Below are 17,565 nucleotides of genomic sequence, written 5' to 3' on the forward strand. Positions count from 1 at the left end.
TCTTAGTAAGGGGCCCAACTCCACTGAGCACAAGTGAAGCTGGCTCGTGCCTCATTGTCTCATGCCTCTTCAAGTCCTTTTCCTCCTACATGGCTCACCTCTGGTCCCAGGCCTTCTCCAACAGACCCCCCAGAGCCAAATCTCTCCCCTCCTATTACTGTCCCCTGCCAGAGTCAGTCCATCAGAGGTGCTCCTTCACTCCGGCCCACTCAGTGTGTTGTATTGGTTCTCTTCTCTGAATGGCTCATGAATAATTCCACACTGGCCATTTTCCTGCCACTAAGTCCAGCTGGGTCCCCTGGACCTGGCAGACTGTTCACCTGGCATCATCCTCAGGGTAGAACTGAAACTCAGCCTCTGAACAGTGGAACAGAGGGCAGGGTGGCTCACTGGTTAAGGATTCAGATACTCTTGAGTTTGAACCTCATCATCTTTTCCTGCTCCTCTGACTTTGGATAACTTACTCAGCCCTCCAGGGTTCCAGCTTTCTTGCCTGCCTGATGGAGATCGTGATGCCTACTTCCCTAACCTGCCGTGAATTTATATTAGCCAGTCCTCAGCAAGAATTTGGGGCTTGATCATTGTGCCTACACTTTGGGAGGTGACCTGCAGATGGCATGTGCAGCCCTGGGAGGCAGCCTGTCTTCCAGTCACGCAAGGAGCCTGGAGGGCCTTTTCTCACAAATGCTGTCATCAGTTGGTTCCCCCACCCCCTGGGTGGATCCTGCAGGCCTGAAACAGAGTCTCCCTAAGGGTCTAGAAGCCACCCAGGAACACATAACCTTTGCCTCCTCCCCTCTTTCATGCCAACGGCATGAACTACCCAACATGTAGTTACCCAGGGCCGGAGTTCCAGTGTCCGCACTTGCAAGGGCTCAGGAAATGTTTGAGGAATGAGCTGTTTTTTGGAAAGCGCTTCTATTCAAGGTCGTGCATCCCAGGGAAAGCTCTCTGGTGGCCCAGACTGATGGGTACTACTCCTACCCTGCACAAACCTTCACTTCCTCCCTCCCCACCCCTGGAGTCCCCTTCCCACTTCCTCCTCTCGAGGGAGGGGCAGTGGGACCAGCAGGGCCCAGACTTACCTTCCTTCCAGATTCGGGGTCCACAAGTAGGCCTTGACTTGGGGTGCTGAGTGCAGGACCTCCCTGTGCACTTCCGAGGGGCCCTTCTTTCTCAACCAGGGGGCCGGGCCACCATAGAAGGAGACTTCCGGAGGCTTTGGCGTCTCCTGGGTCTATCCCCTCCTCTCCGCCTATCCAAACTCTTATGTCCTCTGACCCAGCTTACATGCTTTTTGACCCTCCCATGAGAACTGGCTTCTCTGCGTGTCTGCACGTGGGCAAGATTGCTTCCACCTGAATCTAACTCTATGTAGCGCCTCTGACACTAGGTGTGGCACCTGGTGTGCTCACTGGCCTCATTCTCTCTGGTGGAACGCTGTTCCCCTCCTTGTGAGCCCTTTTCACCTCTCGGACCTCTGATGACCTCACTCCTTCTCCCTTTGGGTTCATCTTGCTGTAACAAGAGTTAGCTGAGAACTTCAAGCTTTGGCTGGTCCCCGCCAGGATAACACAATCTCTTCCTCCCAGTTTAGAGGCACCGTTTACACGACTTAACAGCCCACTAGCTGTTAGAGTAGCTTTGTTCACCTGGCTACACTGCATTCTCCCAAAGGGCAGACAGAAGCCAGTAAACACAGCCCCCATCCCCATATCGGCTTCCCAGTGCTCTCACCGAGGTTGCCTCATTTTACCAACAAGTGAACTGTGGTTCAGAGAGGTTTAGGAAACCAAAGACACACAGCTGGTCCCTTGTAGGGCCCAGCATAGAACAGAGAATGGAACAGGTGCCCAAGGGGGCAGCTTGGCTAATGGAAAACCTTTTAAAAAGATTAACGTGCTGAGCTTAAGCTGGGCTTCTCAAAGTCTCTCCCCTTGAAGACCAACGGCCTGGTAGAGGGGCCTCTTGTCCCTGCGTCCTCACTGACCCTTGCCAGATGGGAAAAAAGCGACCACATAGAAACATAACCTTTATTGCACACGGCGCTGGGTCTTTTTTCATAGAAAAAGGTATTAACACATAAGCATCTGCAAATTGAAGCAACTCCTGGTTTTTTTTTTTTTTTTGGAACAGTAAAATCGCATGCAGTGTCTCTGAGTTGGGATCTTGGTCTTTGTCAAAACCACCTAGATCGGAGGGAGGGTGAGTAGGAGGGAAAAATTGCTGAGTCTTTGTGCCTCTGTCTCAAAATAAGGTGGGAGAAATATATAGATATATAGCTCATCGCTGTGCTCCTATCCCTCTATATAGGTATATATCTCTCCCCGCAGATTTTGTGGGGTGGGGGGATTTGACGTGTACTGTCAAATTCTTTGTGCCCTGGCTTCATGGAGAAGAAGAAAATAGTTTCATTTGTACAAAAGAGTTCTATGTACAGGCGTTCATGACTCAGGGGGTTGTTTTTTCCTTGTTGGTGGGTTTTTGTCAGTTTGATATAAATAATGCAGGAAACCAGCCAAGTTGGTGTGTGAGGGCTGGAGGTGCAGACAGGTCCAGGCTCGCGGCCGCCCTCCGGCTGCGCCCTTACACCAGGGTGTAGGACTTGGAGTAGGCCCCGGCCCCCTGCTTCTGAGACCTCCCCACCCCCGACGTGCTCATCTCGAGAAGTGAGTCCCTGGAGCCCCCCATTTTGGTGTGTGGGCCCCCGGCCCGCGGAGGCTCGGTGCTGGGGGCCGGAGGGGCGGTGCTGGGGGCCGCCGGGGGCTCGGCGGGGGCGGGACCGGGGGCTGCGGGGGCCGGGCCGGCGGGGGGTGCCGGCATGGCCAGAGTCCTCTGAGGTAAGGTGGCGGTGGAGGCGGCCGTGGGGGCCCCGGGGTGCGGAAGGCCCAGGGGCTTGCTGGCAGGGTCCAGGGTCAGGTGGCGAGCCTGGGGGTGGTAGGTTCGAGTCACGTTCCTGATGGAGGCCTCGCGGGGCGGGACCACGGGGCAGGGCTCACGCCCCTCTGCCTTTCGGAAGAAGGCCTCTGACTTGGCATACAGGGGCAGGTTACAGTAGTCACCTGGAAGGGAGGAAGTGCGTGGTGTCAGCGGCAGACGCCCCTTGGAAGCAGCCTGTTCCCCCGCCCCCAGCCCTCAGCCAGTCCCTCCACCCATAGGCAGTAACCAGTCAAGGAAAGATCAGTCACTTGGCCTCTCTGAGCCTTGGTTTCCTCATCTATGAAATAGGGATAACCTCATCTCCCTACAGTAATTTTGTGAGGAGGGAATGAGACAAAGTAGGGAAAAGGCTCCTTATCAGAATTAACCAGAAAAATTGCTCCAAGAAGGCCATGCACCACCACCCACGGAATCCAGAAAGAGCTGTCAGTCAGTCAATCCTGCCCATGTTGGGGCGGGGTGAGGTTTCCTGTGTTGAGTCAAATTTCCTGTGTTGGGCTTCCCTGGTGGCTCAGGCGTAAAGAATCTGCCTGCAGTGCGGAAGACCCAGGTTCAATTCCTGGGTCGGGAGGATCCCCTGGAGAAGGAAATGGACAACCCATTCCAGTATTCTTGCCTGGAGAATTCCATGGACAGAGGAGCCTGGAGAGCTATAGTCAGTCCATGGGGATCGCAAAGAGTTGGACATGACTGAGCGACTAACACACACAGGGAAAAGGCTGCAATACAGCGGCACGGTGTTGCTCAATAGATTGATCCCTATTGTTAATTGTTCACTATAACTGATCAGCTTCAGCTGTGGGTGGGCTCATTTTCCAAACATGGTCATCCAAAAGCTCTGGCTGTTAGAAAGCTTTTCTATACCCTGAGAAGGAAAGGAATGTCAATCCTTGTCAATTCGCCACATTCAACCTGATTCTGTCCTCTGAAGGCCACCAGAGCCGGCCTCCTCCCTTTCCCAAGCCTCCGTTCAGACGTCTGACTCCGCTTCGTTTCCGCATCCCTCTCCTCCATCCTGTCTTCTCCAGGCAGAATGTTCCTCCTTTCTCTCAGTGCCTCCACAGGACACGCTTCCAGGACCCCACATCCTGATCCCTCCGCCCTGTGAGCACCCTGTGCACAGGCCCCTCTCCTGTCCACTATGCCAGCCACTCTTTAGGTCATCTCATTTAGACCCCGCAGACCCCTGGATACATTAATACCTGCTTGGATTTTGCAAATGAGGAAACTGAGGTTCAGAGAGATTAAGTAACTTACCCAAATTCACAGAGCTGGATGGGGAGGGGGAGTCGTAAAGGGCTGCTGGACTCCTAGGTCTCTGTTCTTTCTGTTAACCTGTGCTCTTTTCTAGATGACCCTGAACCCCTAGTTCAGCGTGGCCCCTTAGCAAGGACGCTGCCGAGCAGACCAGACTGCCTGGTTTGACAGCCTGTGCCTTGCACATGGTGACCCTGATGTCTACTTGTGGGCACCCTTGCTTCCCTCCCCCTGGTTATCCTAGACCTGCCCTGCTGACCTCAAAGGGCATATACTCTGGCCAGGGCCCTGGAATCAGATGTTCCCTGTCAGTCTGGGTCACTGCCCACCATGAGGTTTGACCACCATGGACATAGCTGCCAGGATTGCCCCTTAACTCTGTGCCAGGCATGGACAACATTTTTAATGCTCATTATAACAATGCAAAGTATATGCTCTCGTTTGCATTTCAAAAACAAGAAAATTAAGGCCAGAGAGGTTCCATGACTTGCTCGAGGTCACAGAGGTATTAAGCATTTGAGACAGGACGTGAACCCCGATCTGCTTGCTCCCAAGTCCTTGCTCTCTGCACTATACCCCACTGCCAAGGAGCCGTGCTGGGCGGGCGGGTAGGGTGCAGGCAGGGCTAGGTTCTAGCCTAGGCTCAGGGGGTTGGAAGGCAGGGACACAGCAAGGGAGGTGGTCTGAACACTCACTCTTGTTGGCCCGGTGAGGGATGGGCACAGCCACATTCTTCCCCCGGTCAGCGTCCTGGGGCTTGGGTGGGGAGGCGGTGAAGCGGCAGATGCCGGGCTCTGAGGGTGTGCTCATGGACGTCATGCTGTCCGCATTCTCGTTGGTGCCCGTGGTCATCTGGTCAGAGGAGCTGTCGGAGATGAAGCATTCGGTGATCTCAAACTTGGCGTGCTGCAGTTGCTCCTCCAGCTTGGCGTGCTCGTAGGCCCGGGCCAGCTCCTCGTAGGTGGAAGAGGCGCTCTCAGTGGACACCATGCTGTTCCGTCCTTTGTCTTGGGAGATGGGGGGGGGCACAAAGTTAAAAGGGAATGAGTGGCACCCCCATATTCACTGCAGCATTATTTACAAGAGCCAAGATACAGAGGCACCTGTGTGTCCGTGAGTGGGTGAATAGACTAAAAAGACGCACACAAACACAATCACACACAGTGAGATAGTGTTCAGTCATTAAAAAGGCAATCTTGCCATTTGGGAAGATATGCATGGACCTCAAGGGCATCATGCTCAGTGAAATAAACCAAGGACAAATACAGCATGATATCACTTATGTATGGATTCTAAAAACACCCCAAAACAACAACAAACAAAACCCCTGCACAGTTACAGAGAATAGATTAGTGGTTGCCAGAGGTGGTGGTGGGGGCGGGAGTTGGGCGAAATGGGTGAAAGTGGTCAAGAGGTACAGACGTCCAGTTATACAATAAGTAAGTCGTGGGAACATAAGGCACAGCATGATAACTACAGTTAGTAACACTGCATTGAATATCTGAAAGTTACTAAGAGAGTAGTTCTTTAAAGTTCTCAATATAAGAAAAAAAACTGTATGTGGTGAAGGATGTTAACTACACTTATTGTGGCGATCATTTTGCAGTGTATACAAATATCTGATCATTATGTTGTACACCTGAAACGAAATGTTATATATAAGTTATAGCTCAATAAAAAATAAAGTGGGCTTATGGGGAGAGGGTGAAAATGAGACCAGATTGAGCAGTTACCTTAACCATAACCCCAGTAGCCATCTGAAAGCCTGACTATGGAGTGGATGAGGCTCACATGACCCTGCTCTCTTCCTGTGAAGGTAGTGGTGGTGGCAAAAGTGGGATAATAAAGAATAGACTTTTGGACTCTGTGGGAGAAGGCGAGGGTGGGATGATTTGAGAGAACAGCACTGAGACATGTACATTACCATATGTAGAATAGATGACCATGCAAGTTCGATGCATGCAGCAGGGCACTCAAAGCCTGTGCTCTGGGACAACCCAGAGGGACAAAGGGAGATGGGAGGGTGGTTTCAGGATGGGGGACACATATGCACCCGTGGCCAATTCATGTCAGTATATGGCAAAACCCACCACAATATTGTCAAGTAATTAGCCTCCAATTAAAATTAATTAATTAATTAAAAAAGTGGGATCGTTGACTAACAAAATGCAAAACAGCTTTCATTCTTTCTGAAATCTGTTTGTTTATGGCTGTGCCGGGTCTTTGTTGCTGTGCAGGCAAGTGGGGGCTATTCTCTCGTGGCGAGGCGTGCACTTCTCACTGTGCTGGCTTCTCTTGTGGAGCACAGGCTCTAGGATGCTCAGGCTTCAGTAGCTGCAACACATGGGCTCAGCGGTTGTGGCTCCTGGGGTCTAGAAGACAGGCTCAGTAGTTGCGGCACATGGGCTTTGTTGCTCTGCAGCATGTGGGATCTTCCCAGATCAGGGATGGAACTCATGTCTCCTGCATTGGCAGGTAGATTCTTTATGACTGAGCCACCAGGGAAGCCCACAGCTTTTGTTCTTGATAATAAGCATCACCCTCTGAGCAAGCCTTAACCTCTTCTCCAACAAACATCATGTGTACCATTTTCTCCATCATATTTTGGGAGAGCAAAATGACATCCTTGACAAGCAGAGCTCGGTTAGGTCAAGCATTTTTGTTACAGCCACAGGGTAAGTCAGTGACCAGCTGGAAATGAAACTGACTGGTGCCTTGGACTCCATGCTGGTGGGTAGGAGTGGGGAAAATAGAAGATGGGGAATGGGGGAGACTGAGGAGAGTGAGCAGGAACCAGGTCCCTGGGCTTACCTGTGTCCTGGGAGAGGCTGGCACTGTAGCTGTCACTCTCGGTGACAGTAACACCATGCTGGGAGCCCACAGTGCGCCAGTCGGAGGTGAGGGTACGGGCGGGGGTGGAGGCCTGACACTTGGTCAGAGTCCACTGGCTTGAGTACCGGTTCCGGGTGCTGTGGGCTGACTTCACATTCTTTCTGGAGACTGGATCTGCAGAGAGGAAGCAAGAGCTATCACCCTCCAGCTGCGGCCACTCAGGCTTGGGCAGCTGGCATTTACCAGAAAGGGCGGCGGGGAGCAAGGGAGGAGGCAGGAGCAGCCACAGAAGCTCCCTTGGGAAAGCTGAGCATGCTGCCTTTCCTGAACACAGAGCTATCCACGGAGGAGGGGGGCTGCAGTGTCAGGGATACGGGCAGTGGGCAGCATCCTAGTCCTCCCTGGCCACCCCACCTTTTCTACAGCCTGGGAAGAATGTAACCTCCTCTCCTCCTGCCTCATGACTGTCCATTCATTCCCTACAGGCCTGTATGTATTCTGTCCTTATGTCCAGCGTCTCAGCGGAAGATGCAGAGGCCCTTGGAGAGAAAGAACAACTAACCCTCTCAAAATTTCTAGGGAAAGAAAGTGAGGCCCAGAGAGATAAGGTGAGTGATATGCCCAAGGCCACAGCTAGTGGGTCTGTAATCAAGGTCTCTAGACTCTATTTCCAGTGCTCTTTCCATTCTTCCATGCTGCTCCTCCCTCCTTTAAAAAAAAAGTCACCTCTGCATTATGCTGTGCCCAAGAAACCTCATCTGGGAGGTGGGCTGTCTTCCTGGGGATGGTGCTTACTAGTGCCAGGCCGGATGTCAGACATGTCGATCAAGGGTCCTGAGCTCTGGATGAGGGCTGGGTGGTGCAAGGAGACTCCGGTGCAGAAACTCTGAGGATTGACAGCCTGGCTGAACTCAGCATCAGTCACAGGGATGGTGGCCTTGTCATCTCCTGGAGGAGAAAACACAATCAGCAGGAATCCTTCCCTTTGGGCACCATCTTTGCTTCCCAAATTTCTCTTTGTCTTTATCTGACATTGAACCTAAGAAAGGTCAGGTAAGGTCTCCCCATTAACAGAGGAGGCAACCCAGTCCTTGAGAGAAGCTGCAGTGAGTTCTGAGGTTGTGGAGTTGTTGATGGGGCTGCTTCCAGAACCCCAGGCACTGTCTGAGGACTGGTGGTTGCCCTTCATGGGATGTGGCCTGGGGAAGCCCCCTCAGCAGGACACAGAGCTCGTGGCACCTGTCACTCACCCAGCTGCTTGATGCCCTCCTTGTCCTCGATGAGCAGCTGGACCCTGGGGATGTCAATGTGTAGCCGTGGGCCCTGGGGTGGCCCCTTCACAGGGGTGTCAAAGCTTCGGTTGTTCTTGCTGTGGGGAGAAGGGCTGGAGGTGGGTGACAAGGCAGCCACAAGGGATTGGGGGAGAGGTTTTGCAGGATAGTGGGGTCTCAGAAGCCTCTACCCTGGGTGAGGGGACGGAAATGGGAGGAGAGAGGAAGTAGCGATGTGACACCCACCTTATCAACATTTCTGCCAAACTCTTTGCATCTGCAAAACAGTAGAGAGAGGGGACTGAGTGAGAATGGGGTCTGAGCAGGATCAGAATTGGAAGAGGCATGGGGAGCAAGGAGAGAGAATTCCCTAAAATGGGGCCAGGGCTGGTCTCCTGGGAAGAAATGTAAGGACCTTGGAGACAATCCAAAACATGGTAAGGTCTCACTGCTCCCAATTCAGGATTTGACTCAGGTCTGTTTTCCTTTCCTCAGACTTTTATCTAACAGGGAGACAGTATATAAAGTATTCCATCTGCTTCCTGAACTGACTCTAATCAAACAAGACATCACAGCAGGTTGGAAATAGGCATCAGTGGTAGATCTATCCTCAGTTATCTGTTGGAGAGAGGAGAGAGTCGAGGATGAAGTATAGGTGGTCAGTGGGCACCTCCAGATGACATCAGCCAAAGTTTTATTTCCTTCTCTAGGGCATCTGTCCCCAAAAGTCATGGATGGATTTGAAGGTCACTGTTTTATCTCATGCATGCATGTGCTAATTGCTTCAGTTGTGTTGGACTCTCTGCAACCCTATGAACCACAGCCCGCCAGGCTCCTCAGTCCATGGGATACTCCAGGCAAGAATATTGGAGTGGGTTGCCATGCCCTTATCCAGGGGATTTTCCTGGCCCAGGGATCGAACTGGTATCTCTTATGTCTCCTACACTGGCAGGTGGGTTCTTTATCACTGAGCCACTCAGGGAGCCTGTTTTATCTCATAGGGACCCTGAATAGACTTAGGACTCTAAGGTTAGGAATCGACAAGAGAGGAGAAACAAAGAACATGGGTAATCCACTAGACTTCTGATAACTGAGAATGACTGGTTAGAGGGAATCTAGCTTTATGAATACATTCAACCATCTATCTAGCCACCCATCCATCCATTTATTATTGATCTATCCACTGTTGATCCATTCATCCAGTGATCTACCCACCAGGAGTTGGGTAGATAAATGGATGGTTCAGTGGGTGGTTGATGGTTTTTAAATGGTTGGATGGATGGATGACTGGATGTTTGATGGGCTTCCCAATGAATGCCAACCATTCATCCATTCAGCTATCAACCCATCCAAGCATCTATTCAACCATTCACCTAATTATCCATTCATCTATTCAATCATTCATCCAACCATCCATTTATACAACCATACAATCATCTATCCATTTTATCATCCATCTGTTCTTCAAATATACATCCATCCTCCATGGAGCCAACCATCTAGTGATTCAACTATCAATCCATCAGACATCCAATCATCCATCCATCCAACCACTTAACAACTATCAACCACCCACTGAACCAACCTTTTATCCACCCAACTCCTAAATACCCTAGGCAGCCTTAGTTATCCCCTCTTTTGTGCTCTTATTGTGCCTTGGCTCTGAACTCTGTAAGGGCATGGGTTGCTCTTTCTCATTCATTTTTATATCTCCAATGTCTGGCAGTATCTACAATATAGCACATACTCAGTAAATATATTCCAAATATATTTATAAATATAATTTTATATTTATAAATTTATATTTATAAATAAATATAAATAAACAGACATTTATTTAGAAACTAGTTGGTCTTGGGTAAATCAAGCCCATTCATGCCAGACCAGGGTATCAGGTGTTGGGACAGGGGAGGATACTAAAAATATTTAACACCTGACAAGGCATGGAAACAGCTCAGTCAAAGCTGAGCAAGATCCTAGAGACCACTTGCATGTCTTTAGTGGCTGGGCCCTAGGAAAGTTGCAGAGGTCCTATATGAGAGAATGGAGCATCCAGGGTGGAAGGGAACATGTATTTACCAACCAACTATGGAATTGTTCAACTGTCTTAACCAGCAACATGGTTTTACCAGTGTGGACCACTAAAAGTCAACCTGGTGAGGGCAGGCACAAAGTCTTAGGGACACAGAGGAAGCAGCAGTGAACAACTAAGGAGGTTTCAGAAGGCTGGAGTGAGTGCTCCCTTCAAGGGGACATGGACACCCTCTCTCATCCAGACAGTGCTCCAGGCCAGTGGAGAGTGGCCAGCGCAGCTGAGGAAGCACAAAGAAACTCGCCTACCTCGGAGCCGCTTCAGCCGCTTCTCTTTCCTCTTCTTGCGAACGATGAAGAGCAGCGCCACCCCCAGTGTGGCCAGGATGACCGGGCAGCCGATGGTGAACAGCTTCTTCACGTCGTCCCCCTCGCCTTGTGCAGACTTGATGGGCGGGATGGTGCCTGAACAGGGGTGAGGAAGGGAGTCAGATGCCCTAGGAATCGAGCGTTATGCAGAGTCTCATGGGCAACATAGCCCTTGGACCTCTCTTGCTGCCTTTGGTCTTACTCCAATCTCTACTTCCCAGGTCAGAGCCCCAACTCTCTCCTCTGCTCTCCCCAAGTTCTGGTCCCATCAGGACAGCCATGAATGGTTGTGTAGTTTTTATACTGCATATGATATTAAAGACTCCTAAAGGTCCATCTAGTCAAGGCTATGGTTTTTCCAGTAGTCATGTATGGATGTGAGAGTTGGACTGTAAAGAAGGCTGAGCGCCGAAGAATTGATGCTTTTGAACTGTGGTGTTGGAGAAGACTCTTGAGAGTCCCTTGGACTGCAAGGAGATCCAACCAGTCCATCCTAAAGGAGATCAGTCCTGGGTGTTCTTTGGAAGGAATGATGCTAAAGCTGAAACTCTAGTACTTTGGCCACCTCATGCAAAGAGCTGACTCATTGGAAAAGACTCTGATGCTGGGAGGGACTGGGGGCAGGAGGAGAAGGGGACGACAGAGGATGAGATAGCTGGATGGCATCACCGACTCAATGGACGTGAGTTTGAGTGAACTCTGGGAGTTGGTGATGGACAGGGAGGCCTGGCGTGCTGCAATTCATGGGGTCGCAAAGAGTCGGACATGCCTGAGCAACTGAACTGAACTGAGGCCTGTTTTAGAATCATCCTGAACCCTTTCAGAGATAGTCTCCTGCCTGTTGGAGTTCAGTGTTCATTTCCAGAGAGTAGCTGATAGGCTTAGATTCCCACATCCAGCTGGTAAGGTTGAGGGATAGTGATGATGACAATCACAGGAGACAGAAGTCAGGGCAGTGGGATCCTGTGTTCTCTTCCCCAAATGGGGGCAAAAGCCACTCAACACCCTGCAGTCTCTCCCTGCCCTCTCCCCCATGGGTGATATCTGCTAACCCTGGGGGCTGCTAGGAGATGTGATGAGTGAGTTCTCCCGCTGACAGAGCCTTCTGCCAAGCCCTGATGTTTACTTGTTTCAAAACCTCAGCTAAGAGTCATCTTCATGAAGTCTTCCTTCTTTGAGCAAATACCCTGAGATGCCACTTTTATTCTGTTTCCTTAACACACAGGTAGATTCAGTTACGCTTGTGACAGCTGGTCCCTATGAATTCAGCCTTCTATGTGCCTTAAACATGTGTGTGCATGAGTGTGAGGTATCCACATGTGGCAGATACCAGCTGGTGCTCACCAAAACACCCATGGGCTCAGCTACATTCCCCAGACTTCCTGGCAGTTAGGTTAGAGCCATGTTATTAGTTACGTACAACAGAATGCAAATAGAAACGATGAGTGTCCAGCACCCCCTGGCCAGGGCAGTTAGGAACTGCTGTGTCTTTTCTGTCTCTCTCTCGTTGGTGACCTTGGAAGCTGCATGTTCAAGATGGCCTAGCTAACATGGCGAAACAATGGTGGCTAGCCAGCCCTCACATTATGAGAGTAAGAAATCTTTATTGGATCAAGCCATGAAGCTTTTAGTGTTTGTTACTGCAGCATAGGTTACCCCATCCTGGCTAATGGACCATCTTAACAGAGTGTTCTTATAGAGCAGGACATCAACTACATCTCTGCCTCCTCTCATCTCTTTAAAGCAATGGAGAGCAAGGGTTGCACCTTCAAAGACCCTCTATTTTTTTTTTTTTCAATTTTATTATTTATTTGGCTTGCTGGGTCTTAGTTGTGGTATGTGAACTCTTAGGTGCGGCATGTGGGATCTAGTTCTCTGACCAGGATAGAAGCTGGCCCCATCTCCCTGCATTGGGAGCGTGGAGTCTTAGCCACTGGACCACCAGGGAAGTCCCAAAGATCCTCTGTCTTCAGTGTTACTGACCTGCCTGCCTGCCTATCCATCTGTGTGGTCACAGGTGCATCCCACTTATCTGCCTACTTGTCTGCTGCTCCTTTTGCCTGTCCTTTGCTTGCTTACTCACCCATCTGCCTTTGTCCCTGACTAGAGTCATACCTCTTTTCAATTTGCTTGTCTATCTCTTTACGTGTCTGCCTCTCGGCCAGCTTCCCCGGCAGCAGCCCCCGCCCGCCCTTGCCGACTCACTGCCATCGTAGTCCAGGGTGGCAAACTGGGCGGTCTCGTTGCCGCAGCCAGCGCTGTTGCAAGCCCTCATGCGCAGCTCGTACCACGTGGCCTCCCGCAGCTCGGTCAGAAACACCTCCCCGGAGCTGTTGGCGCGCAGGCCCTGCCAGGCCCAGGTGCCCTTGGGCCGGTACTCCAGCATGATGGCGGTGATGGGGCAGCCCCCGTTGTTCCAGCCCTGCAGGTTAAGCCGAGCATGCGTGGAGTTGATGTGGGTGAAGAGGTGCTGGTCTTTGCTGAAGGAGGGCTCTGGGGGGCCAGAGGGAGAGACAGAGGTTAGAGAGACTGGGAAGGATTTCCCTGGGGCGGCTGGGACTGCAGTGGTTCCGGGGGATCAGTGGGAGGTGTGGATGGGAGTAGGGATGCTCCAGGGGACAGAGGAGGAGGAAGAAGAGGAGAGGGAGATGGACAAGGAGAGCAAGGCCTGGTCCAGGAGGAAGACAGAGGCAGGAAAAAGGAAGAGGTGAGCCATCTGTCTGCCACCCCTTGCAGGGAAGTGGGGCCAGTTTTTCCTACTATGATTTGTCCAGATGCTGCAGCGATGGAACTAGGTGGGGTCTCCCTGGAGTCTCTGTGCTTCCCTGTGCCCTTCTACCCCATCCCAGCACCTGCCACCCTGTCCCCGGCCTTACCCCGCCCGTGGGTCTTGGCCTCAATGATCTCACTGATGCGCCCGGAGCCTACGCTGTTCTTGGCCGCCAGCTTCACCTTGTACCACGTGCCGCACTTGAGGCTGTCCAGCCTGAAGGACCGCTCGCTCGAGCTGACGAACACATCCTTCCACTCCTCACTGTTGTCCACCGAGTACTGCAGCACGAAGCCTGGCCGGGAGGTTTGCCTGGCTCAGGAGGGGCAGGGCGGGGCCTGGGGTCCCCCAACAGCTGTCATGGGACTGGGCTCCGCAGGGGGTCAGCAGGGGGAACTTTTGGCCGTTAGGATGGCGTGGACGCCAATTAGATGCAAAACTGGAAGGATCTGGGGTGAGTTGTAGGACTCTCTCCCATCGGCTCTTGTGTTAGGGTTTAGAAGCCAGGGTGGGGAGGGGAGCAGAAACCGGAGCTGTGAGACTTCAAAGGGGTCCTATTGAGACCTTGCTACTCCGTGTACAGTCCCCTGGCCCCAAAGCATCACTTGGGAGCTTGTTAGACATGCAGATTCTCAGCTCCCCGAATCAGAATCTGTGTTCTTACAAGATCCCCTGGTGATTCATATGCATATTTAAGTTCAAGTATCTAGAACATTTGTTGATTTTATAGATTTGGAAACTAAGACCCAGAGAAGAAAACAGACTTCCTCAGGTTCACACAGCTCACCACTGGCAATGCGGGGGTGGGTGTTCTAAAGCTCAGACGTCTAGGCTGGTATATTTTCCATGGCGCTTGGGTAACTCCCCTGTGGTCCAAACCACCCCTCTTCCCATCACTTCCAAAGCCTTATGAGGACAAGCAGTGGGAGTAAGTGAAGCGCTTCCTCTGCCCCGGCCCAGAATTCTCCGCACTCCTCATCCAGGCCCCCTCACCTCGGATGGAGCTGCCCCCATTGTCACCCGGAATCCAGGTCAGAGTGATGGATGAAGCCGAGGTTTTGGAGACAGTCAGACGGGGCTGGTCCGGGGGAACTGTGAGGGGAGAGTCAGGAGCCCACACCACAAAGGGTTAACCTCTGATGATGGGGGACAGGGGTGCCCTCTTCCTCCCCCACTCCTGCTCATTCTCCTCTCTACCCCTCCTGCCTCCTCTCCCACGTGTCCCCTCTGATCCACCGAGGGTCTGTCTCCCTGGTGGCTGGTCTTTTTTATTTGACAACCCCTCTGTCTCTTTCTTTCTCTCTCTGTCTCTCTCTGGATGGAATTCCTCCCGCTTAACCATCCCTGTCCCCACCAGAGCCCCGCCCACCTCCCAGGGTCTCATCTCTCAAGTCCCGCCCACCTCGAAGGGTCCCACCTCTCAGAGCCCCGCCCACCTCACAGGATCTCATCTCTCAAGCCCCGCCCACTTCGCAGGGTCTCACCTTGCACTAGAAGGTTGACAATGATGGTGTCGAAGCCGCCAGTGTTGGTGGCCGTGCAGGTGTAGTAGCCTGAGTCCTCAGCCTTCACCGCGCGCAGCAGCAACGTGCCATTGGTGTGGATGAGCCGGTGCCCGTCCATGGACACGGGGATGGCTGAGTCCTCACTGCGGGGGGTGGGGGCGGCTTATGGCAGGCATCCCCTCCCGGAGCCTCCCCTAGGTCTGCAGGCAGTTAGAGCTGGGAGCAGTAAGGCACTGGCTCCGGGACCCTAGATTCTTGGTTTTCACTCAGCGCTTCCTGGGGATATCTAGTAACCATGGCCTCTTCAACCACCCAGGGAAGGGAGATCCATGGCAGCCGACAGGGGCAGCCAGGGAGGCCAGGCTAGCACGTGAGGGTGTAGCCATGTACCCAGCAAGGGCCTCCCCAGGGCTGGAGATGACTGAGTCAGCCGGAAGGGAAGGACATCAGTTCTCTTCATGGCTCTTCTGCAACGCCCATCTCTGGGGGTCACCATCCCTAAAGGGTCCCGCACACACCTGTCCTTGGTCCACTTCACCGCAGGGGCTGGGTCTCCCACTGAATTGCAAGGCAGCCGCACATCTCTCATCCAGGGTGTTGTCACGGTGCCCCCGAAAGAAATGATCTTTGCTGGGGCTAGAGGGAAGAGAGGATGAAAAGGACCCCATGTGTTCGTTTTCATTTTCAGAGGGGAAATCGTTCATTCAGCAGACATTTATCAGATACCTGTTTGGACCAGGTATCATAGGAGGCTCTAAGGAGCCACAGAATGAGTACAGTCTAGTCCCTGTCTTCTAGTTGCTTACCATCTAAGAGGGAGACAGACACTTCAGATCATTAGAGTGAAAAATACTATGGTGGGGGTAGGTACCATAGCCCTGGGAGCAGGAAGGAGGCGTGGAGGAGGTGAAGGCCTGGGGCGACTTCTGCAATTGGAAGCTTGGACTTGAATCTTGAAGTCAAAGAAGGAATTCATTAGCTCCCAGGGGATAAGAATGGGGGGAAGGGATAGTCAGGGAATTTGGGATCAACATGTACACACTGCTATATTTAAAATGGATAACCAACAAGGACCTACTGTATAGCACAGGGAACTCTGGTCAATGTTATGTAGCAGCCTGGATGGGAAGGGAGTTTGGTGGAGAATGGATACATGTATATATTTGGCTGGGTCACTTTGCTGTCCACCAGAAACTATCACATCACTGTTAATGGACTGTAAGCAGAGAAGGAAGGTGTGTCGGAAGGGGGAATAGAACTGAGAGAGGCACGGGGGCCTGAAACCCATGGTGAGCGGGAGGGCCTTCAGCCTCCGGGATGAGTGACCCAAGCCCAGGGTGACTGAAGAGAGGGCAGCAGAGTAAGGGTCAGAGCAGTGAGCGGGAGGAGAAGCTTCCAAGGCTCTGCTGGCACCTCGAGGAGGCTGGGCTTCCTCCTGACCTCACGAGGAGGCTCACAAGGAAGTAGTGACATGTTCAAAGTGGAGTTTTAGAGGAACCCCCGGCTGCCTGCCAAGGATGTTTGATGGAGCTCTAGAGACACTGTTCTAGAGCCAGTTCTGCCCTGTGGCTGGGGTTGGCTCCTGGGACCTCTTAGTGGGTGTGTGTGGGGGGATGTGTATGTGTGTGTGTGTGTGTGTGTGTGTGTGTGTGTGTGTTTGTGTGTGTGTGTGTGTGTGTGTGTCTGTTGGGGGGTGGGGGTCCTGGGTCCTTTCCTTCCTGGAAGGAGATAAGTTCAGGAGAAGGGGTTGGCAGCACCACTGGGAGGAGGGGTCAGGGGAGGGAAGAAACTTGAGGCTTTGTAGAAAGAGCCCCCAAATTGGAGCCAGAAGGGCTGGCCCACCACTCTGCTGTGTTTGAGGGCTGTGCTACCCTGCCTCAGAGTGTCCCCTGGAAAATGGGATGACAACCCTCGCAGCAGGGCAGCTGCAGGCCCTCCATTCAGTGCCCGCTGACTCCGAGCCTGAGGCGGGGAGGGCTGACGCCTCTTGTATCTCATCCAAAGGAAGCTGGTTACCCCTGGAGTGGGGTTAGGCTGAGGCAGCTGCTTCAGGGCTTGGGGCCTCAGGGTTATAGACACTTGTGGCTGTGGGAGGAGGCGGGGCCAGGAGGGAGGGCCCAGGGAGGCCCAGAGTCAAGGTAGAAGCTCGAAGTCTCAGGCTTGTGTGGCTAAATCCCGTGCCGCAGGGTTGGCATGGGGGAGCCTGGCAGCTCTGTGAGGTGGCCTCAGTCTTGGTCTTGGGTTGAGGCCTCAGAACTATCACTGCCTGTAGAGTAGGGGTACACATGCCCCCATGCCACACTTATGCCCAGGTCAGGGGTTCAGTGGGGCACCCTTGAGAGCAGTTATGTTCTTATTCACCCCGTGCACCCCACCCAGCCCACAGCCTCCTTCGAGGCATGCCCTCTGTAACGTCTGTGACCAGTGGGATCATGTCAGCCTGAGATGACCAGGCTTTGGAATGAGGGGGCTGTCTTTGCAGCCCTCTGCTCCATGGAAGCAGCATATCCCAACTCCACCCCCTCTGGAGGAGCTGAGCTGGGGGTGGGGCTAACACCCCTTTCTTTCACCCCCAGAGAAGATTCTGGAG

The 17,565-nt window shown here is 52.5% G+C and overlaps 1 protein-coding gene across 1 annotated transcript in view; it reads right to left on the minus strand.

Annotated features, from left to right (window-relative positions):
• Positions 1-2,019: 2,019 nt before the first annotated feature.
• DSCAML1 (DS cell adhesion molecule like 1) overlaps positions 2,020-17,565 on the minus strand; it is a 366,160-nt gene continuing 350,614 nt past the window's right edge. Inside the window, exons 22-33 of the mRNA XM_002693002.7 lie at positions 15,494-15,611; positions 14,955-15,118; positions 14,464-14,562; positions 13,577-13,765; positions 12,906-13,193; positions 10,641-10,796; positions 8,547-8,577; positions 8,280-8,398; positions 7,825-7,977; positions 7,009-7,203; positions 4,893-5,204; positions 2,020-3,062 (exon numbers count right to left, since the gene is read on the minus strand). Coding sequence (XP_002693048.1) covers positions 2,587-3,062; positions 4,893-5,204; positions 7,009-7,203; positions 7,825-7,977; positions 8,280-8,398; positions 8,547-8,577; positions 10,641-10,796; positions 12,906-13,193; positions 13,577-13,765; positions 14,464-14,562; positions 14,955-15,118; positions 15,494-15,611 — 2,300 coding nt within the window. The 3' untranslated portion in view covers positions 2,020-2,586. The remainder of the gene's footprint in view (positions 3,063-4,892; positions 5,205-7,008; positions 7,204-7,824; positions 7,978-8,279; positions 8,399-8,546; positions 8,578-10,640; positions 10,797-12,905; positions 13,194-13,576; positions 13,766-14,463; positions 14,563-14,954; positions 15,119-15,493; positions 15,612-17,565) is intronic.

The sequence above is a fragment of the Bos taurus genome, chromosome 15 (genome assembly GCF_002263795.3).
Source record: "Bos taurus isolate L1 Dominette 01449 registration number 42190680 breed Hereford chromosome 15, ARS-UCD2.0, whole genome shotgun sequence".
Taxonomy (NCBI): Eukaryota; Metazoa; Chordata; class Mammalia; order Artiodactyla; family Bovidae; genus Bos; species Bos taurus.